A 24,103-nucleotide genomic window follows, 5' to 3' on the forward strand; every position below is an offset into this window, starting at 1 on the left:
TGATACTTTCATGCATATATACTTTGTATAATGTTTAAGGTAGGGTAAATACATCTATCTCCCCAAACATTTATGATTCCTTTAAGGTAAAACATTCAAAATCTTTTTTTTTTTTTGGCTTTTAAAGATATGTAGTGCATTGTCAATTTCTATGATCTTTCTACTGTACAATAGCATACCCAAACTTCTCACTCCTCTCTAGTTATAAGCTGGTATCTAAACATAGACTATTGATTAAACAGGTTCTGGTTTCAAATATCAGCTCTTCTATTGACTTGCTCTGTGACTTTGATTACTTGAACATTTTATGCTTCAATTTCCTCCACTATATCATGAAGAGCATAATTCCACCTACATCATAAGGTTGTTTTGAAAATAAACTCAGTTAAATTAAGTATAGGTCTATGAATAGAAACTGGTATATGATCAGAAATGTATTTATTTTTCTATTTGTACTAATTGTAGGAGGGATAGTATAATATACTTTGACACAATTCTTGACACACAAGAAATTCTCCAAGATCTATGGAAGGATACTGAAATTTGTTTTGAGTGCCAACTATCTATTAAAACTTGACCTTAGTGTTTTCTTCTATATATTTTTTTAACTCAGACAATCTTCCAGGAAATTATTCATCATTTTCATGAATTTCATTTATTTCAATTTTTTATGAGAATAAGAGATTTGTCTTAGATTAAAGATGGTAAGTGAATTACCTAATTTTAAAATAAGTTTTGTAACAATCCCAATGGTCTTTCCAAGTCAGACTGAAGTTCTAAAATTCTAGACAGTAAGAAAGGAAATTACTTCTTAGAAATTGCTGATTCAATTGATATACTTGTTATGTTGTTTCAAAACAAAAAATCACTAAGTGATGTTTATTCTCTGGTAACAATATTCAGGCTTTTCCCTTTGTGGACATGGAAGTGGGAAATCGCACTGTCCTGACTGAATTCATCTTGGTGGGCATCTCATCAGACCCCAGGTGGCAGCCAATTCTATTTGTAATATTTCTGGTGCTTTATTTGGTGACGTTGTCAGGGAACATGACCCTGGTTATATTAATTAGGATTGATTCCCGCCTGCATACACCTATGTACTTTTTCATTGGCAGTCTGTCTTTCTTGGATTTCTGGTACACCTCGGTATATACCCCCAAAATCCTGGCCAATTGTGTCTCAGAAGATAAGCGCATTTCCTTGGCTGGATGTGGGGCTCAGTTGTTCTTCTCCTGTGTTGTGGCCTACACAGAGTGCTATCTCCTGGCAGCTATGTCATATGACCGCCATGCAGCAATTTGTAACCCTTTGCTTTATTCAGGCACCATGTCTGCTTCTGTTTGCATTGGGCTTGTTGCTGGATCCTACATGGGAGGCTTTCTGAATGCCATAGCCCACACTGCTAACACCTTCCGCCTGAGTTTCTGTGGTAAAAATATCATTGACCATTTTTTTTGTGATGCACCACCATTGGTAAAAATGTCCTGTACCGACACTCGGGTCTATGAAAAAGTCCTTCTGGGTGTGGTTGGCTTCACTGTTCTCTCTAGCATTCTCGCCATCCTCATTTCCTACTTCAACATCCTCCTGGCCATCCTAAGGATCCATTCAGCCTCAGGAAGGCGCAAGGCATTCTCCACCTGTGCTTCCCACCTGGTCTCCGTCATGCTCTTCTATGGATCCTTGCTTTTCATGTATTCAAGACCCAGTTCCACCTACTCCCTGGAGAAAGACAAAGTGGCTGCTCTGTTTTACACTGTGTTAAACCCACTGCTCAACCCTCTCATCTACAGCCTGAGAAACAAAGATGTCAAAGAGGCCTTCAGGAAAGCAACCCAGATCATACGACCACAAGCATGATGATTGTTTTGTGGCTGAATATTGTTATTTTCCAAATAACTGACATGTAGACACATGTGTACCCATTTCTATATTTCATTTAAATTCAACAAATGATACTTTAAACAATGGGGTATCAAACAAAAAACTCAAAGTATTATTTTTTCATTATATGAACTACTCTTAACCTGTAATACTTGGTTTTTAATACTCCACAATGTTATTTTGCTTCTTTGCAGTACTAGAGGCTTCATAAAACTCATTTTGCTACTTGTCATTGGGAGATTTTGTGAAAAGAAAGAGGAAATTTCATAGTTCTCAGCATAAAGTTTAACTTGGAAACTTAATATACAAACATTACTAGGTGAGGAGAAGATTTGGAATGTTTGCTCCAGATTTTACAAATAATTATTTTAGTAATGTATTTCCTCTAAATTCCTTCATAAAGCTCTAATTGAGTATACAGAAACTATATTTGTAAACCTCATTCCCTCTACATCAATATAACATTATTCAAAATATTTAGGAGTTATTTAGATTAAAAAAACAACTAGTAACCCACAAAATCCTTTATAAATCCATGGAGAAATGCATGTCCTTAGGACTGTACATCTTTCTCCAAGAGTGTTCTCTCCGTGGGAGAGTGAGCACTTCATAGTATTCTTCCTTAAGTCACACAGCCATGGAACCCCACTAGTAGAAAAGAAGAACATCAAACTAAATGAAGTAAATCAATAGCAACAATGAAAAAATCCTTAACAGTAGGGTCCCCAGCTCTCTCTGCTTTTTCGTTTGTCCTGGCCAAAAGACACAGGATGCCTAACCATGTGGCTACTAGTTGCATGTTTTCCCAGGACACTTGAAACAGAGTGGGGGTCTTGACCAGCATTAGCACTGACAGAATTTGTGTAGGTTGTTGTCTGAAACCCTGAATGACCAAATATTTTGCTGAATGCATGGGAACCCTGACCCTGAGACAAATCTCTCATATAAACTCAATAACTCATCCTCATCAGTGGACACAACTAGGTATGACATCCGCCATGTTGCTGTCCTTTGAAAGAACATGCTGCAGCCCTCCTGTTTTAAGGTTCCCTAATAAATACTGCAAATTTATCTGCCCATTGGTGATTCTCTCTTGGAATCCCACTAAGCTGTCTTAGGATGGTTTGGGGTACTTCCTTAGGGGAAATTCTCTGCCACAGCTTTTGATGAAATTCCAACTACAAGTTCAGATGGAAAGGACAATAATCTTGACCCAGTGCTAGTATTTTTCCATATAACATTTTGATTATGAAAATAGCTTACAGTTCAATATTCATTCCATGACAGGTTTGGTTAATATTTTATTTAATACCATTTCCAAAAGCATAATTAAAGGACTGTCAGTTAAGTTTTACTTACATGGAGCATCTAGCTCATAGGTTAGAACATTGTCATTGAAAGATGATTGCAATAGAGGAAATTATCACATTTAAATAATCCATTAAAATTAGAAAACATTATAAAAATAGTTGTAAACATTGTGTCATTTGTATAAGCTTCAGATTTCTTCTCTTTAATTTTATCTGCATTTATTTTCTTACACATCAATGTTCTTTCTCTCTTTTCATCAAAAATCTTGACATCCCTTGTTTGTCTGTCATTGAAGTTCTGCAAGTACTTAATAAACACTATTTAGCCAACAACATAATTCCATATTATGTTTCCTTTATAAACCCATGATACTTTGTAGGGAGAAATAATTGGATCTACATTAAGAGAGAGAGAACAAAGTAAAATTTAAACTTTGGTGTTCTAGAAGTATTACATACATACTTATATATTTTGCATTCGACCCAGATACTGCTTTTTGAAAATTATACTAAAATGAATGTATAATCAATAGTAGAAATTCTAGTCTAATCATTAAACCAAAACAAAGAAACTAATACAAATAAAAATATGTTAAATTTTATTAAATAGAAATTTAATATTTTAAAATCCAATTCCCCATTTTTCTCCAGGAGCAGTGTTTTATAGCTTAGCAGTGATCTGAAAACAAGTGTATCAATTTAGACTTCGGACTGAGCCAACTTGAAAAGCTTTTTCAGGGCTTCTTTCACATCCTTATTCCTCAGACTGTAGATCATGGGGTTCAACATGGGGAACAACACAGTATAAAAGGTAGAAACCATTTTGTCCCTCTCAAGGGAATAGCTGGAACTTGGGCGAGAATAGATGTAGAGGATGGAGCCATAGTACAAGGTCACAGAGGCCAGGTGGGAAGAGCAGGTGGAGAAGGCCTTGAGGCGGCCCTGGGTGGATCGGATCCTCAAAATGGCGGCAATGATGAAAAGATAGGAGGCCAGGATGAGCAGGGTAGGGGTAATGACATTGGAGGTCAGAAGGAAGAACAGTACAGATTGGTAGCTCTCCTTCACGTCACATGCCAACTTTACTAGAGGTGGAACATCACAGAAAAAGTCATCGATGACATTGTCACCACAGAAATCCAAGGTGAAGGTGTTGCTGGTTAATATTATTGCATTGACAAAACCCCCAGTATAGGAATATAGAACCAAACAGATGCACAATCTCCTTGACATGGCCTGAGCATAAAGCAGGGGGTTGGAAATAGCCATATAGCGGTCATAAGCCATGGCAGCCAGCAGATAGCACTCACTGTAGGCCAGCCCAGCTGAGAAGAAGAACTGAGCCAGGCAGCCAGCAAAAGAGATGCTTTTGTCTTCAGAGATGCAGGTGACTAGGATCTTTGGGGTGTAGACAGAGGAATACCAGAGATCCAGGAAAGACAGATTTCCAATGAAGAAATACATGGGTGTGTGGAGCCTGGAGTCATTACAGATCAGTGCTATGAGGATGGTGTTTCCTACCAAGGTCGCAGAGTACACTCCAAGGAACACAACAAAGAGGAGGACCTGCATCACAGGGTCTGCTGTGAAGCCCAGCAAGATGAACTCGGTCACTGTGTGATTGCTCCTTTCCATGCCTTAGAGACCTTTCACCTAGGGATGGAGTAGAGAAGATTTAATTGCCACGACCAACACCAGATGAAGGCACTCTCCATGCTAAGCCCCTTAGATGTGCTCAACACCAAGCTGGAACCTTGCGTCCCTTTTGCAAGCGAGGAATTTTCTGAGTTCATTTTCAATATGTGAAATACATTTAATAATAGGAAATTCAAAATGATGTCGAGGGTTTGTGTTAGTCAGCCTTGTGTTACTATGATCAAAATACCTGAAAAGAACAGCCTAGAGGAGGACAAGTTTGTTTTGGTTCATGGTTTCAGAGGTTCAGTCTGTGATCAGCCAACTCCATTGCTCTGAGTATGAGGTGAGATGGATTATCATGGCAGAAGGACATGATCAAGGAAATTGCTCACCATGTGGCAGCTAAAAAGAAGAGAGAGAGAGAGAGAGAGAGAGAGAGAGAGAATATGAATCAGGTGGGCAACAAGATACAATCTCTTAAGGACATATCCCTGTGATTTATCTTTCCAGCCATGCCATACAGTTACTACCTAGTATTACTAGTCTTTTAGAATTTTTAATCTATCAAATGGATCAATCCATAGATTAGGTTACAGCTCTCATAATCTAATCATTTCACCTCTGCAGATTCCTGCATTAACACAGGTGCTTTTAGGGGATATGTCATATCCAAACCATAATGGGGTTGTTATTTATTTTTACAAAAATGTATTTCTTTAGCTCTAGGTGCAGTTTAGCACACAAAGACATGGCTATGAGGCTGAAAGATTTTATTTTACAAGGTACGGGTTTGTAGGAAACAAATAAATCAATAAATACCAACAGGTTTTCAATTAATGCCTGTGCTATTATGAAAACTAAACCGGATAATGGGATAATAATGAACTAGGAACTAATTGAATTTAGACATGGAGAAAAATTCATTTTCCCATTTTCCAGCTAGGAATGGACAGGTGGTTCAGAGCCCACAAGTGCGATGTCCCCATGGTTTAAGATGTAATGACAATGTCTTTTAATACAATCTCAGAGAATGCTCTCTTCCCAGGTAGTAATTAGGAGGGGTTGATACATTTATTATGAAACCCAGGGAATAAATCAGATGGAGAGTCAGGATGAAATTGAAATGGGCACCAGCAAATCAATCTATTCTTATATCAGATAAAAACAAGTTTGATGTCATTGTGGGTTTTGGGGGTCGGAAAGCCTGAGACACAATAAATATTTACTGAATGAATAAATGAGAAGCCTTGATCCAGAAGAGAAATTGCTCAATAGGAACAATGCTCTGAGTGGCCTCAAATGGTGTCATTTTACCCTAAAACTACCGCAAAATTTTGTTTGCTATCCCACATGCATGTCTTGACACCAGCAAACCCAGATTTAATGTATTCTTTGCAGACCCAGATAGGAAGAAACAAATTAACCAGTCCCAAAATGGTCAGCCTGAGCAAATATTTGTTTACCCAAATTGTGTCTACAAATATAAGTGTTTTCCATGTCTGCAACAGATTGTCTGTCATCAGATGTCATGATGGATAGATATAGGAAGCATCCCTTGGAAATCAGAGCTATCCATCAATCCAGAGAGACCTGAAAAAGCATTTGACTTTCAGTCAACTCAACCACAGAGCAGGTACATGTTGTAATACTGACATGTTGAAAATACTAGAGGAACAAGTGATTCTCATATTCTTTATACATAAAATCACCTGGCCAGTGTTTCTAATTTAGCACATTGTAGGTGACCCCAAAGGAACCTATTTTATATATATAACCTGCTTTTAACATATAATCTGCTTTTAAATATAAAAGCAGCCCAAGTATTTGGAACTTCATTTGTGTGTAAATCACAATGAAAAATGCTGACCTGAATATCAGTCCCATTATTATTATTATTATTATATTACAGGAGTCTTGCTTGCCTTACATGCATATAAAGATGTGGTTCATAATTTTTCAAATTTCAAAAGATGAGTTGTAACAGATTTATGTTTCAGTCCTGATATTAACAATTTCTATACTTGTGACCTTGCAACAGTTATTTAAATATTCCATCTCATTTTTTCTTGTCTATGAAGGGAGGTAATAACAATTTCCTCATAGGACCGCAAGAAGATTTAAAGGAGATATTATACATCAGGTGCTTAATACATTGTCATGTAAACTATCTGTCCTATGTAAATAATTATGCTATGCAGGTGTAAAGCAGCAACATTGTCTTTGTATGAAAAGCACAGCAATGGGTGAGATTTGTGCTTAATACTGAAGCCTCCATGTGCTTGCATGCCTCTGTTGGCATTTTCTTCTCTCCCTATCTCTGCTGCCTTTGCAGGAAAATCCTCTAAATGGTCTCACCATTCATTCATCAGGAGCCAGGGGATGCTCCATCTCCTTTGATTGGGTTTCAGTCCCTTTGAGATTTTATGAAAACTATGCAATTCTTCTCACTTGGAAAAAAACCAAACCCAAACAAAGATATGCTCATGACTCACCCTGGGTCCCACAAAGAGAGACAGGGCACAGATTTCCTTGGCATTTCCCCCTGTATCACTACATACAGCCCCAGAAAGACCGACTTTTGTGCTGATCCTGTATTTTTAAATCAGAACAACAAATTAATTTACACTGGCAGGATATATTAATCAACCTACACACTTATTTTTCTAACAAATGGTACTTTTAATGATAATGAAAAAATAAAATTTCCATTCAAAAGTATTAAAAGCCACCCTTTTTGTTTAAAGGTAAGCTTCATTATCAGTGGTCTTCTCAAAAATATCATATGCCTTTAAACTTTCCCAAGGAATATCAAACTGAAAGAACTTCAGCTTTTCTTGATGTTTTTGTTTTCTAAACTAACCATCTCTGCTACTTCAGTCACCTCAGTTGCTCTTGAGATATTAACAAAGTTTCTCGTGGGTTCTTGTATGATTTCACATTTAGGTTTTTTTCCAATTGTATTTTTTGGTAGGGTTAATGGATATTTTTTGTGTCACCGAAACTGTGAAGTTCTACTTCTCTGTGTGAACTCAGAGATTAAAACAGGAAGATAATAAAAACACTTCAAAATAGGCCCCTTCTTTCAGCCTTTCAGGAGGTTGGAATATAGAGGGCTATTAAACTGATTTTTAATAAATACAATTTTCTGTCTATAACATCTGAATTGAGCAACTTACCTAAAATTTTCAGTGACAACACCATCTCAACAGAATTCAAATCTGAAAGTTCCAGAATCTTTTATGCCATTTTCTAGATTCCCAGGGTTATAGATTGCTGAACTCCCTCAGGATTTATTTACTTGTGGAGGAACTAACAAGACAATTAAATGGAATTGTGTGTTGACAAATCAGGTGTTATTAAGTAAAGTTGAGAAAGCTTTTTTTTTTTTTTTTTGAGACTGTGCTTATGCTGTGTTATGTGTAGTGGGATCTACCACTGTCTAACCGTCAACCCCAACCCCCATCTTCCTCATTCTAGGACTTCAGGAACCATCATTGTACTCAGGCATTAAGAAATGCATTGTTAAGAACATCATCCGGGGGCTGGGGCTGGGGCTCAGTGGTAATGCACTTGCCTGGCATGTGTAAGGCACTGGGTTCGATTCTCAGCACCATATATAATTAAGTAAAATAAAGGTCTATCAACTATATATAGAACATCCTCAGCATCCTTGTAAAGCTCTGCAGGGGCTGCTATCAGTGGGCTAGTGAGGGAGGTGAAAGAAACAGCAAAGCAATTCGATTCCCAGAACTACAGAATCCAAGTTGTCTTTACATAACTGTAAAGACAAGTTGAGTATATATATAAACTAGGTGTCAATAAATACTTTGTTGGGCAGACATCTGTGGCAATATTTGTAGAATCTTATGGAATGAAGAAGATGGAAGGCAGCCAAGGCTCTGCTTTTCGCATAAAGAAGACACATTTATTTGTGCTTGAAGGAAAATCAACTGAAATTGTCCCAGTATAGAAATATAATCTCGCACAATTCTTTAATCTAAACTGGTTGAGGGTGAAGCTGGTCTCCTTTTAATCTTGAAGACAAAGACACTTCATCTAATGAAGTCTTTGCCTGTTTAATTCCACCTGGGTGTCTTCTTGGAGGAGCCAGAGTAACACACATCTTTTATGTGATAGGCCAGTAGAATTTAACTCAACTACCTGTGAAATGCAGAAGGTAGTCCACTTGGTTTTAGCAATCCCTAAGTCTTCCCTTTAGTCAGATATTCATGATCCATGATGCTTATGATTTTTGCTCTTGACCCACAAGGTTTTAGATCATGGTAAGGAGTTTGGAAGTCTCTCATGATTTTAATTCATAAGTCAGACCAAGTACAAAATATGACTTATGACTTAAAATCATAAGAGACTGGCTCTCATGAGGAAAGTATGTTTTAGGGAACAAAAACAAACAAACAAACAACAACAACAAACAAACAAACAAAAAAAAACAGGGCACTATACCAGTTAGGTGAGAAGAGTCATGGTAATGGCTCTGTTTGAAATTGTTTGGATGCTTACAAGTGGAGGAAAAAAATAGAGACACGGTTTTTTTTTTTTTTTTTTCACCCATATATGGTTTCTATTGTTGCTGCCATGGCTCATTGTCATGGGCACACTATTGAAGCTCAGCAATTTAGGGAAGCAAAGTGTGAGTCTCATTTTGTACACTTCGTTACTAGTTAAAAAAGATTAATGGTTATGAAAGATTCTGGAACTAGCTGTTTTGAATCTTAGAATGAAGTGTTTCCTGCAACTTTGGTAAGTCACATGATGCAGATATTATTAGTGGCATAGAATTTTTATATTTTTTGGCCCTTGAATGTCCTCTCTGTAATTGATGCTCACTAGTGGACATTAGTGATGGAGCCTAAATGTCTTCACACTGTCCTTCCCTAATGATCCATCAATGTACCTCTCCAAGATTAATTTTCCAGTGTTATGCTAACTTCTTGATCCATCACTTTCTGCTCATGAAACTGTGTAGACTTGCATTTGAGACCACCACCCATCTAAGCCCTAGGAAAATATCAGCATTCCCCTTGACAGTCTTCATCTGCACACTTTGGTCCTAAATGTGTATCTCTAATCCTACTACCCAGCCCAAACTTCAGGAATTCTCTTAAGATAGCTGTGGCCATATTTTAGTATGATATAGCTTGGATCTGGGGTGTCTCCCGAAAGTCTATATGTTGAAGGCTTAGTTCCAGTGCAGCTGTGTTCATAGGTGGTGACTTTGGAAGGTGATTGGGTTATGAGGGCTCTAACCCCATCATTGGAGTAGTCCTGAACAACTGTAGGAGATCAGAAACTCTTTTGAAGGTGTACTTGGGTTTTTTAAATGCTCTTTCATGTAAGATGTTCATAGATTTCAGAATAAAATGCCCCATTTTTTTTTCTCATTCTAGGGATGGAACCTAGGAGTGCTCAAACAGTGAGCCACATTTTAGCCCTTTTAAAAAATATTTTTGAGACAGGGTCTCAGTAAATCTTTAGGCCCTCACTAAGTTGTTGGGGCTGGCTTTGAACTTGCAATCCTCCTGCCTCAGCCTCTCAAGCTGAGGGATTACAGGTGTGCACCACTGTGACTGGCTTCATGTTTTTTTTTTTTTAATAATCATTATCATGGTTTGTATCAGTGCTTCAACCAACTTATCTTTCAGTGCCTTTCTCTCCACTTGCACTCCATGCCATGACATCACTGGTGACAATTCAAGTAATCATGTTACCACATTCCCTAGTTACCAGTGTCCCATTTCCCTAGCAACAGACATAACTGAATACGCTAGACCTATGTGAGCCAACTAACCATTTTCTTTTTTGTTGTTGTTGTTTACTCTTAAATTCTATAATGGAGATTCGTGGATTTGAATAAATGAAGAGACCCTAATACTCCCATATTTTTATGGCACTACACAGAGGGCCTGTGGTTTAGCTTCACACAACCCTGAGTGCAAAGCCCATTTCTGTTCTTCACTATCAGTTTAAGTTGTTTGAGTCTCTGTTGTTTTTATAATTGTCATCTATAATCAAATTGTGTTGTCTTCATGTGCTTGGGCTACCATAATAAAATGCCATGTACTGGTGTCTCCATCCACATAAATTTATGTTCTCATACTTCTGCAGTCTGGAAGTCCAAGATCAGGTACTAGAATGGTTAGGTTTTTATGGGGACTGTCTTCCTTGATTGCAAACAGCCATTCTTCCATTGTGTGTGTGTGTGTCTGTGTGTAATAGGTAGATTTCTCTTCCTCTTCTTAAAAAAACAACATTCCTATCAGATTATGAACTAATCCTTATTTACTTCAAAAAGCCCTAACTACAAATAATCTCATTGGTTCAGAGATTCTTGCTATGAATTGGTAGGATCACAGTTCAATCTAGGTAGGATCACAGTTCAATCCATATAATGTCTCTATCTGATAATTGTTATGATGAGTGGAAATAATGCCTCCTCATTATTTAGTAATGCACATGGTTTAGGACACATATTTCTCCTCCTTCTGCCTCTTTCTCTACTTTCAATTCATTATTAGCAATTTTATAATTATGAATTAAGCCTAACTAGATCCAATTGATCTCTTCTGGGAATAATTTCATTTCCCATAATAGTCTAGGCCATGAAAACCCTCATGTATTACAGAAATGTGATCTAGAAGATGAGCTTAGTGATGACATCAAAGCTTTCAGGATCTGCAGTGTAGAATTCCCCTGTAAAATACAAATGTTAGAGGCAAGTGTTCTGACCCTGGAGAAGGGGTGAAGTGAAGCTCTTGTGGGTTCTTTATTGGGAATTTCATTTGGGCTGTGCTGTTGTTTTCCTTAGTCACACTAAACCTTTTGCCTCATTACCCGAAGCATTAAACATTAAAATATTAGTTAATAGCAAGCCATTATCTGTGATATGATATATACTGAGATTTATTTTAATATAATATAGTAAGGTGACAGATATTGAAGTAACTAACTGTCTTTGAAATAACTATTAATTACATTTCCGTCCAAAAGCGGGCTATAAAATCAGTTTTGGTGAGAAGGCAGATGAGTAAAAGAGCTCAGTGTCTGATTGTGCCTTTTGTGTGAAAAAATGAACTAGGCAACATAGGTAAAATCCAGCAAGTTTTAATGAATTGGATAACATGGATTTTTTTTATAGACTCCAGGCTCGGGAGGAAGCCTTAGGAATCTGTCCCTAGAGTGATTAGTGATGTATACATATAAACCTACTGCTAGCAAAATAACTTCTAATGAATTATCCAACAACTCTATTAAGTTTATATTGCAGTTCTAGGTAGAGTGTAGAAAATAGACCCAGAGCAATTGATTAATTTTGATTAATTTTCCCAAAGTAAATTCAGAAGTAAGTATAGGTAAGAACTGAATGTGCAGCAATTGGATAAAAAAAAGTTGGGGGTTTTCCTCTATACTGTGGTACCTCATGGTCTTTGAATTTCTATTCTACATCACTTCAGAGGTTGCCTATCTTTTTCTGGAAAGATAACATTTTACAGCAAGAACATATTCACATTTCTCATTGATTCGTTAACCAATTTTGAAGTAATAAGAAATGCATTGTGTTGACAGTTTTATCTAATAAGACAATTCAAACAAGACATCATACTGGTTAAAAGTAACTTGTCGACTTTCTCCACTGTATATTATAAAATATCTAATGAACAATTAATATGTTAGGCAATCTACTTGGTGTGTTAAACTTTCCAAGTACAGCTGTAAAGGACTCAGCTCTTTGAGATTTCAAAACAATGTGTTGAAGTATCTATGATGATTCCAATTTTACAAATGAATTTTCTGAGACACAGCAATGGTTGTGCATAGACTGTTCAAGATTCCAGAGTTGGAGCCTGGCAGACACACAGTTCAAAGCCAGTTCTCTCAATGGTTCTCATCTGTCCCAAGACCTGCATATCTATCTGGAATTACTATTTCCTCAATACTCTTATAGAGCCTGATATCACATACAAATAAATGAAAATATTGTATCTATCTACAACTAAAATGATATTTTAAAAAAGAAGAAGCAATATATACCTAGGTACTGTGGTTTTGACTATCCTAGGTGCATGCTAATTTTATATATAGGAAGATTGAGGTTTAAATAATATTAACAAGACCTTAGTAAAAATGTGAGTGTAGCTAGTGACAAACATTGGAAGACAAATACAAATAATAATATAATAAAAAATGAATGAACCATGTGGTGTTTTGCAACATGTTTATATATTGAGCAGCAAATTTTCCATTAAAAGCTATAATTTTTTACATAATAACTATAATCTTTCAGTAACAAAATTCTCATCTCAGAGCAATAAGCTTCTCATTTTTAAAGTATCATTTATAATCCTTAAATTACATTGTTTTGAAAAGTATTAATAAAATATAATCTAAACTCCTGCCATGAGAGCTGTTAGTTTCAGCATAAAACCTTCTGGTGGAAGAAAATGATCACTGGTTCTTGTTGGTTTGAATTTTGTTCCACTTGAGGCCGTTACTTTCCCCTAGTGAGGTTGACATTGTGTGACCACAGGAGAGCATCATGGAGTCAGTCCTTGCTTCATGAGATACACTCTAGTATATGATCCCCCAAATACATCTTTCACTGTGGATTTACCAAGTGTTTTTTCATTAAATCTGAACACTCTGGCAGCTATGACATTAATGTAGGAGGTAAAAGGTTTATACAAGTATGTTCTATATGTTCAATGAGAGATTTTAAAAGAAATGCTGAGAGGGCAACTGAATAGAAATAAATATTTGTAAAGTCTTCAGCAAATTTCTAGTAATCTAACCATTTCATATCATTTGCTAATCCTGTGATGTTTCCTCACCAAACTTCAAACTCAGATTATATCCAAGAAAAACATTTGCTTCCTCTTCTCACTTTCCAAAATGTCCCAAAGGAAACCATAGTACATTATATGAAAAATGAAATATGCGAAGAGGCAAAGTGTTCTATTACAGGACTCCATCCAATAATACAGACTTTAGAGTGCATGTCACAAAAACGTCACTAAAGAGTGTTTGCCCAATATTTCATTATTATAACTTCTCTGTTTAAATGAATTACAGAAATGCATACAAACATATTTATAAGTCTATGATATGTGGTAGCACATATCTTCATCTTAGCTATTCAGGAAACTGACACAGGAGCATGATGCCAAGTTCCAGGCCATCTTGTGAAACTTAGTATAACCTTGTCTAAAAAAAATGTTGGTAGAGGATGGGCTTATAACTCAGTAGTAGAGCAATTGCCCCATCATGTGTGAGGCCTTGGATTCAATACCTGGAACCAAAGAACAAGACATAACAAGATAAAGAAAATAAACAAACCATCTCCATAAGTCAACAACTTGTCAATTGAAATAAATGCATAAAAGTTGACCTTCAAGCTTGTGGTTGTGTTATCAGTATTGCTTTCCTGAAGGCCTCTTTGACATCTTTGTTTCTGAAGCTATAGATGACAGGGTTGAGCAATGGGTTGATGATGGTGTAGAACAGGGCAGCCACTTTGTCGCTCTCCAGGGAGTAGCTGGCACTGGTTCTTGTGTATACGAAGAGCAGAGATCCATAGAAGAGCATGACAGAGACCAGGTGGGAAGCACAGGTGGAGAATGCCTTGCGCCTACCTGAGGCTGAGCGCATCCTCAGAATGGCCAGGAGGATGTGGGCATAGGAGATGAGGATGACCAGAAGGCAGGAGAGAAATGCAAAGCCAACCATACTGGAAAGGATTATGACATAGACCTGAGTGTCTGTGCAGGACATTTTTACCAATGGTAGAACATCACATAAAAAGTGGTCGATGACATTGTTACCACAGAAACTCAGGCGGAAGGTGTTAGCAGTGTGGGCTATGGCATTCAGAAAGCCTCCTATGTAGGATCCAACAACAAGCCAATTACAAACAGAAGAAGACATGGTGCCTGAATAAAGCAATGGGTGACAAATTGCCACATAGCGGTCATATGCCATAGATGCGAGGAGATAGCTCTCGGTATAGACTGCTACACAAGAAAAGAAAAACTGAGCCCCACATCCAGCCAAGGAAATTCGTCTATCTTCTGAGAAACAGTTGGCCAAGATTTTAGGGGTATATACAGAGGTGTACCAGAAATCCAAAAAAGACAGATTGCCAAGCAAATGGTACATAGGTGTATGCAGCTGGGCATCAATCTTGATTAAGATGACCAGGGTCATATTCCCTGCCATGGTTAGCAAATAGAGCATCAGAAATGTTACAAACAGAATCAGCTGCCACCGGGGATCTGCTGAAATGCCCACCAAGATGAATTCAGTCAGGACTGTGCGATTTCCCACTTCCATGTCCACAAAGGGAAAAGCCTGGATATCATACTGAAGTGAAATGTAACTTAGTGATAACTTGAGATAGAGAAATAAACAGAATATCAACTAAGTCAATAACTCTTAAGGGGATTGAGAAAATTGATTTCTCTATATATAGAATCATAAGACTTCAGACTGTGTCTTTGGAAAACTATTGGAATTGGAGTCAAAATACTGTTTTAAAATTAGAGCTTCTGTTTATTACCTGTTTAATGCAGGGCCATTCCCTTATCAAACAATTGAGAAGAAATCAGCTCATAAAGATGACTAATAGCTTCCTCGCAGGCTGTCTGATGATGTGAAGATTCACATGAGAACACTCTGCTGAATGTTTGGTACATAGGCTGCAATTGAAAAAAAATTTGCATCTGTCCATAACTTAAGAAAACATCTTATGTATCAAGTATTGTGATGGTATTTACAGGAATACTGATATACTGCACTTTTCCTGCTGCTATAAGTGCAATTGGAAGTCTCATATTAGGAACTCTCTGCCAGTTACCTCTCAGGTCCTCTACTTAAATGATTGAATTCTCACTTTAAGTTGATAAAGCAGGTGGTTTTAGTATGATATTGTTTTAGTTGAAGAAACTGAATCATAGAGTTTTAAGTAGCAAGTCCAAAGTCACGAAGCAAAATAATAAAAAGCAAAGGGATAAAGAAAAAAATAACCATAGCTCTCTATTGATTACAGGGCGAAATCTGTTATTTAACTCTGGAGTTTTACATGTCCTGGTCAATCATTTGCTTATAACCCCAGATATCAATAGGCTTTTTGTGATTCTTTTTCACTGTGGAAACTTGTCTATACCAAGTCAACAAGCCTGAGCTAGCTTGCTGGATATTGAGGCATGTGGTCAAATTCTGTCATTCAACTTGATATGAAGCTGGGTCACCAGCATGGGCATGAGGCCATTCTATATGATCTAGTGACCAACTGAGTAAAGAGCTAACCAAAAACTTATGAAGAAGTCCAGTTGCAGGCAGACAGGTCTGGAACAGGCAGAATTGAATAAATGTAGTTCTAACTGGGTGCCTCTTTTCGTCAGCTTTTTTGCTCCTGTGACTAAAGGACCTGACCAGAAAAATTGTAGAGGAGGAAAAATTTATTTGAGGGCTCAAGGATTTTGAGGTCTTAGTCCATAGAAGGCTGGCCCCATACCTCAAGGCTGAAGATGAGGCAGAACATCCTAGTGGAAGAATGTGGCAGAGGGAAGAAGCTTCCATGGTGGACAGGAAGCAGAGAGAATTCTCCACTTACCAGATACAAATATATACCCCCAAAGCCATGCCCTGAATTCCTACCTCCTGTAGCCATACCCTCCCACCTCAGTTACCACTTAGTTAATTACTATTAGGGGATTAATTCACTGATTGGGTGAAGTCTCTCATAACCCAAGCATTTCTTCTATGAACCTTCTTGCATTGTGTCACCCATGAGCTTCTGGGGGACACCTCACATCCAAACCCTAACTATATCAATTCAAATTCCAGTACTTAGCAGCTTTAGGAAAGTCTTTTAACAAGCCCTAAACCCACAATATTCACCTCTGAACATGCCAAGAATTTTCAATGCTATATAGATCAGATGCATAGTGCAGAGCTGGAAAGAAAAAAAACAATACTTATGGAAATAATGGCTGCTATCTTCACAGGGAAAGGAATAATGATTGATTGATTTATGAGAACTGAGATCCCAGGAGGCTGAATAAACAAAACCAGCAAAAAACAGAAAACAAAAACAAAAACAAAAAAACAAACAAAAAAACAATCAAGTTTTTACAAAGAGGCAAACAATTAAGCCAGGTGGTGGTGTCACTCAGAATTTTGCTACATTCTAGAAATTTATTATTTTGGTTATCTAATCTTATGTAAATTTTTTAAGGTTCATATATTTTTTGCCAACTTTTTCTGTAATGAGAACAAGTAAAATCAAGTGTTAGCACACTTCAATTCTGCAATTTGGTATTATTAACTGTAAGCATCATGTTGTCTATTGGAGCCCCAAACTTACTCTGCTTCAACTGAGAGGCTGTGCTTTCTGTCTCCTCACTTCCCTATTCCCCAGCTTCTGGCAGCAACCATCCTGGTCTCCTTTCTTCTTCAGTCTTCTTTAGTCTGCTCGGCTTCACTGAAATAATGTTCTACATGTTCACCCATGTTGCAATGAGATTTTTAACAGAAATAGGAAAAAATAACCTTAGAGTTCACTTGGAGCTTCAAAAGCTCCAGTGTATCCAAGGTCATCGCAACTACCACAAAAAGCTAAGATGGAGGCTTCACTCTTCCTGAGATTAAATTATTTTCCAAAGCCATAGCAATTAAAAGAGCATACGACTGGCATAAAATCCCACATCTAGACCCATGGAACATGATGGAGAGCCCAGAAATCAATCTGTGCAACTGATCCTTGAAAATCTCACCCAAAAATACACAATGGAGGAAGAAGAATTTCTTTGATGTTGGGCATTGGAAAAACTGAATATCCACTTGCAAAAGAATGACATTGGTCCCATGTTTCACACCACTCACAAAAATTAACCCGAAATGGATTAATGGCATAAATATAAGATACTAAATTATGCATATCTAGAAGAAAAGCATAGGTCAAATACTTGATATTTGTCTTAGCAATGACTCTTTTGGATATGATAGAAACATAGACAAGAGCTACAAAAATAGAAAGAGAGGTGATTGCATCAAACCTTAATATAATTTGACAAAGGAATGATATTCTTGGAAGTACAAAGTTCATTGGCTTTGGACTGAGGAATCCTAATAGGGAGGTAGCTCTAATGATGATTATGTGGGTGATTTTAGGAGAGTAGAGTCATCTCCTTCCAGCAACACATTTTATGCATCTAAAATTTTTTAAAACTTTTGCAAGCATCAACATTCTATTATTTAGATTTCTTAACATCTCTTATAGAATCCATCATAAAAAAGTAGCCTCCCATTCCAATACTATGTAGAGGAGCAGATTAGGAATCTTCATATACACATTTATCTTTGCATACATAGGACAGTACAATCATTTTGGTTCAACTGAGAGATGAAAATACAAAAGATGATTACTGCATTCTTCTTTTCTCCTCAATATTTGGATTCTTATTTTCCTTTTCCTAAGAAAATAATCTTTAAGCTTGTGAATATTCTCTAACCACTGCAATTCTTAACTTGTTTATCTTATAAAAAATGACTGAAATTTTTGGAATAATGTTCTTCTTTGAGGGCATGGCAAACACAATTGTAACAGTATATATAGATATAGATATATATGTATATGCACATATATACAGACAATATTTCAGTGTCCACAAACTTTCTAATATGTATATCTGAATTTTCTGCACTTGATTCTCCGATTATGATTTCTAGCAATTGGAAATCCCTAAGTTTCTGTCCAGTGCTGACATTTCTATAAGAAGAGCTAATTAGCTTAGCATGTTCAATTCTCAATTCCCAATCTGTTTCTAAAACGTGGTGCATCTACTCATTCTCTGAATCAATATTTTGATATTTAAATTTTTTCAGATTGTCAAGATAAAATTAGGAATCAACCCACAACTTTAGTGTTCTCTCGGCTCTTTAATAACACAAAAAATGCTTGCATCCTTACCTATCTTGAGTTGTATCTTTCTAGCCACCTGCGCTGCTACCAGACTGGTCTAAATGAACATTGTTTTATTCATAGTATTGAAGTAGCTTCTCACTGGTTTAATCACCTGTTCCTGCCATATTCTGTTTCAGTGTAGCATCCAGTATGATACTTAAAACATAAGAAAGGGAGTAGGTGGTATTTAAAATACCAAAAAACTCTCAATTTATACCAAGTTAAAATTAAATTTCTTACAATGGCTAGGAATTGATTCATGGCTTAATGTTCAAATTCTAATATCTTAACATTCATTTCTCCTTAATTCTGTTGCAGCACTGTGACTTTACACAGTTCCACCAACATGACATTTCTGCCTTAATATCAATGATTATTAACTATTTTTTTCTGCCTGAAACATTATTCTTCGTGTATTACAGGATTTACCTCCTCTTCTCATTTACAATGCTTCCAATGGCATTTTATGACCACACCCCTTCCTATTAACTATTTCAACCATCAGTCTCCATCCTTTTGATTTTTGTCTGTTCGTGGTCTTCTGTTTCCCTCAAGTTTTGTTTGTTGAATTCACTGTTTCTCTTAAACACAGGCAACATCCCTATGTTAAAGAGTTCTACATTAATTTATCTGCTCTAATCCAGCAACTAAGTAACTAAGTAACTAAGTAACTAAGATATTCTTAGTAAATCTTTCTCCAATGAGTAAATGGGAAATTTCCCTTATTTCTTGAAGTTATTTGTCTAATGCATTTTCTAATTCTAATGCTGTTCAAATCATCCAGGTTATAAATCAAACAACTGATGGACTTCTCCAACATAGTGTACATATCACTACTCAGAAAGAAGATTAAATTAAAAAGATTCATTCTCATTTCCTCAAATCAATCTGGACTATGAAAGAAATTTCCTGTTTATGTGGGAATGTGAAATAATAATAATAATAAAGCCTCCTCTACAGAATGCCTTATTGTGTGGGGTCTGCTCACACAGTTATCCCCTCCTGTTTTCTTCAGGGGAGCTGTAAAAGTTCTGTAGGAATAATGAGGCCTCTGGATTCTAACAATGAGAACTAAGAAATGTAACACCATTCCCTAGAAGTTTGGGAAACACAAGGCCAACTTCTTCAAAAGCAAGGCAATTTATTGTCCTCTTGAGTGTTCTCCACTGCTTATGTGACTAAGCATGGTGTAACAAAACTACTGACCCAATTTTAAAATTGCAGGTGAGCATGCATCATTGGATAGAATATGATTAAGCTCTCTGTGTGTGTGTGTGTGTTTATCAAAGCAGTGATCCATTTAGAGACAAGTTAGACTCTAACCTCCTTGAATTGTAGCTTTTAATTGTAATCACAGAGAGGCCAAATTGCTTTGCTGCACTTGACCTGAGGTGCTTACCTTTGGTCAGAGAGCCAACTCCTGGAAGTGACAAACTCTGTTCTCAGATGTCTAGGCATGCCTATTTGTTGGACTCAATATATGCATTTTCTCCGAACTCCTCTGAGACTTCTCCCACATAGCAGTATGAAATATGTACTAAAGTCTCCAAAGAATCAATTAACGTCCTTCTGGAACTTGAGGATGATTTTAATTGGTATATGAAGAAATGAGTAACTTGTTCTTTAAAGTCAATGCAAAGCATCTAAATCATAGCATAATTGTTAAGTGTGTCTGATAATAGAAATTCTACGAATTAAACGTTTTGAACTTTTTGTCAGTGTTTCTTGTGGTCCATTTTTCTCATATCCTCTTCTCTGTGTCCAGGCTACAACTTCTTGTCTCATTCACGAAACTCCTATTCATACTTGGTTTTATTTCTCCTTCCAAATTCATATTAGGTCTAGATCCTCAAAACGTGGCTGTTCTTAAAGGCAGAACCTTTCAAGAGGCAAGCTCAAATGAAGTGGTTGTTTCCAACTCAACTATTTTGGTGTGTTCTTATCAGAGGAGAACATTTGGGCACAAGGGGACAACAGGTCTGTGTTCACACAGTGAAAAGGACCACGTGAGGCTGCTGCAGGTAACTGGCATTCACAAACCAAGGAGAGAGGCTTCCAGAGTAACCAACCCTGTTGCATCTTGCATGTGGATGTCCAACATACAGAATGATGAAAACAAATTTCTATTGTTTGCCTCCCAGTGTATGGTGTTTTGCCATAGCAGCTTTAGTAAACAAGTACACTTGGTTACCATTATTAAGGTCCTAGGTATTGATTGGTACAACTTCATGTTGTATTGGTAAAAGACTGCTAAATGAAGACATGTGCTGTATCACAAAGTAACTTCCTCTAGTTTTAATTAATTAATGCATAAAACTAAATAAGTTCAGAAATACATTCTTAGAACCTTAACTCTTAGGAATCATTATTTCACTCATTAAAGATTTTCACAATGAATCTTCTCTTAGATAAAAGGCATTTTTGAAATCTCTAAGTTCCTTTGTCTATTTTTCAATCTAAATCTTCACTACTGTCTACTTCATGTAACTATTGCTATTTCCCTTGTTAAATTGTTGGGAGAAATATTCTTTTTCTGCAATTTCAGTGATTATGAGCACAACATTTTTTTTTTACTCTGCATCCATTTTCATGGAAATCTGTTATTTTTGAGTCACAGTAAGTAAAGAAATGAGGACCAGAAATGAAAAAAAAAATACACTTTTTTTTTTCTAGTGGCACTCCTGTGAAGTATATTCACATGTTCTTGTTGCCAAATTGTCTTGAGTTCAGTGAGACAGAACATACCACACACTCACACACACACCCTGCAGGTTACATGAAATAGTTTCTTTCTTACAGATAGTCAAAAGGGGACAAGAAAAGCCAAGGGTTCCTTGCAAGCCAATTCCCCAAGGATCTGGAAATCTGCAAAGTGTCCCAGAGATTATACTTCAAGTACCCCCTGCATAGCAGGTGAGAAAATGCCCCAAATTAGCCAGTCTTGGGTTTTATATGTCATCCCTACATGACTCACTGGGCTAAAGCGGGGAGGGGGCGCATCTTGATATCAAGAGACATTTTTCTAGTTGTCAGAAGAGCCTGGGCTATTTTGTACAGTACTTCTTTGCTTTTTTTATTTGGTGGGTGGTTACCAGTGATTGAACTCAGGGACACTTGGCCACTGAGCCACATCCCCAGCCCTATTTGGTATTTTATCTAGAGATTCACTCAGTTCCTTAGTGCCTCTCTTTTGCAGAGGCTGGCTTTGAACTTGAGATCCTCCTGCCTCAGGCTCCCGAGCTGCCTGGATTACAGGCGTGCACCACTGCACTCAGCTTTACAGCCTTCTTATGTCAGCATGTTATATCACACCGTTACCTAAAGTCATCCTCAAGAACTATAAGCAAGTCAAGAGAGGAACTTGGGAGGCTAAGGAGGCCCATTACCACCCTTAGAACTGGCTTGTAATGTTATAATACATATGTGTATGTGTGTGTGTGTGTGTGTGTGTGTGTGTATCTGTGTGTGTGTGTGTGTGTGTGTGTGTGTGTATGTGTGTGGTGCTGGGATTGAGCTCATGGCCTTGTGCAATATAATACCTATTTTTCTTGTGACTTTATAATTCTTTCTTTCCTAACAAGTGAGATAAGCACTTTGTAAAAAATCCTATTATCACTTGTGATTTACCTCTGAGCTCTGAAGGTATCTTTCAATAAGTGCTCTTGGATAAGTGATAGAATTCCTTTAAATATTTCTCCTTTGAAGTTCATTATTAAATTTTCTTAGCAGAGGGCTTAAAAGAGACATTATAGGAGAAAATAAACATCTGCTAATTGTGGTTTGAGCAGAGTAGGCCTGGTGGAAATTTTCTTTTTTATTAGTGTTATAGTTATACATAATAATGGGATTCATTTAGACACATTCACAAATATATACATGTTTATTTATTATATATATCATTAATATATATATATATATATATATATATATATATATATATATAATTATTTACTCCATTTCAATCTCCTTCCTCTACTTTACTGGTCTGTCACTTATATTTTTTTATTGATGCCTAATAGTTATACATAAAAGTGGAATTCATTGTGGTACATTCATATATGCACATAGCCGAATTTGGCTAGTTTTTTTATTTTGAAGTATGGAATGAGATAAATACTTTTAAAGTTGAAATTTTTGGGCTTACATTCCTCACCTATAAACTACATAATTTGATCAAATTTTTTAATCCACTGAATCTTGAAAATGATTCTCATTTGTAGGTTAAAATATTATCGACACCTGAAACATATGCACAATCAAGTGAAAATTATAACTATGTATATCTTTTAAGTTTCAGAAAATTCCAGTATTGTTATAGTCTCTGCCCTTCTAAGATAGTGCACATCTAATGAATAGAAAAGGAATGAGAGAAAATATTTTAAAACATACTTGTGCTAAGATGGTAACATCCAAAATGTAAAGAATGCAAACAACTCAATAGCATACCAAAATGCCAAGAGTAAAACAAAATACTCATTAGTAATAAATCATCTAGTTGGGGTTGGGACATACAGAATGGGCCTGTGTCTTTGGGGCAGCCTATTACCAGCTGAGCAACAGAGAATCCACCCAGCTTTCTCATTCTTGAGCCAGTTTCCCAGGCTCATTTACTGCATGATGACAGGATTACAAAGTGTGAGAAGGGGAGTGTGAAAAGCCTCTTGAGACTCAGGCTGTCAATCCCAGTGGGGCTGCCTCTGCTGCACCTCTTCATTAAGGTGAATCCCAGGCTATGCTACACCAATGGGTGGAAAAAACAGAATTCATTCTCGAAATGGCTGAGAGAGCTTTTACCAGGAATGGAGAAGATTTAACTGCCACAACCAACACCAAATAAGGGTGTTCTCCATGCTAAACCCCCAGGATTTGATCAACACTCAGCAGGAAACTTGCATCCCTTTTGCCAATGATAGGAGTTTTCTGAGCTCAAAATGCTTATTTTATGAAATCTATCTAATAATTGAAATTATGTTTCTGTGAGAATGTTTATTAATGTTTTATTAAATATTCTCAGAACCTCAAGCCTATTTTAGATTTATCAGTGAGAGTGATAAGGATGACCATAATATTACAAAAGTTTATTCTAGAAGGGAGAAATACATAAAAATACAGCTAGATGTTTACACAGTTGTAGAATCTATTAACACTAAAATGGGATATTGAGATAAAAGTCAAATTGGTAGAGGAGATAACTAAATTTAAACACAGGGAATAAAAACTCTTTTCCATTTCTAAGGTAGGAAAGGTCCCGTTCAGAACTCGTGAGAAAAGGTAAGGTCTCCATGGGTTAAAA

The 24,103-nt window shown here is 36.8% G+C and overlaps 3 protein-coding genes across 3 annotated transcripts; 1 reads left to right on the forward strand and 2 right to left on the reverse strand.

Moving 5' to 3' along the window:
* Window positions 1-897: 897 nt before the first annotated feature.
* Window positions 898-1,860, forward strand: LOC113195128 (olfactory receptor 9G4). The gene has a single exon (XM_026406541.2). It carries the CDS (start codon window positions 922-924, stop codon window positions 1,858-1,860), a length of 939 nt encoding a protein of 312 aa, XP_026262326.2. The 5' UTR covers window positions 898-921.
* Window positions 1,861-3,893: 2,033 nt separating this feature from the next.
* Window positions 3,894-4,829, reverse strand: LOC113195168 (olfactory receptor 9G19-like). The gene has a single exon (XM_026406591.2). It carries the CDS (start codon window positions 4,827-4,829, stop codon window positions 3,894-3,896), a length of 936 nt encoding a protein of 311 aa, XP_026262376.1.
* Window positions 4,830-14,237: 9,408 nt separating this feature from the next.
* LOC113195129 (olfactory receptor 9G4-like) lies at window positions 14,238-15,200 on the reverse strand. Its single transcript, XM_026406542.2, has one exon. It carries the CDS (start codon window positions 15,174-15,176, stop codon window positions 14,238-14,240), a length of 939 nt encoding a protein of 312 aa, XP_026262327.2. The 5' UTR covers window positions 15,177-15,200.
* Between the last annotated feature and the right edge of the window lie 8,903 nt (window positions 15,201-24,103).

This window comes from Urocitellus parryii, chromosome 4 (assembly GCF_045843805.1).
Source record: "Urocitellus parryii isolate mUroPar1 chromosome 4, mUroPar1.hap1, whole genome shotgun sequence".
Taxonomy (NCBI): domain Eukaryota; kingdom Metazoa; phylum Chordata; class Mammalia; order Rodentia; family Sciuridae; genus Urocitellus; species Urocitellus parryii.

Excerpts from the sequence above, each read along its gene's own strand:
- LOC113195128 (XM_026406541.2), top strand. The coding sequence starts at position 922 with ATGGAAGTGGGAAATCGCACTGTCCTGACTGAATTCATCTTGGTGGGC.
- LOC113195168 (XM_026406591.2), bottom strand. The coding sequence starts at position 4,829 with ATGGAAAGGAGCAATCACACAGTGACCGAGTTCATCTTGCTGGGCTTC.
- LOC113195129 (XM_026406542.2), bottom strand. The coding sequence starts at position 15,176 with ATGGAAGTGGGAAATCGCACAGTCCTGACTGAATTCATCTTGGTGGGC.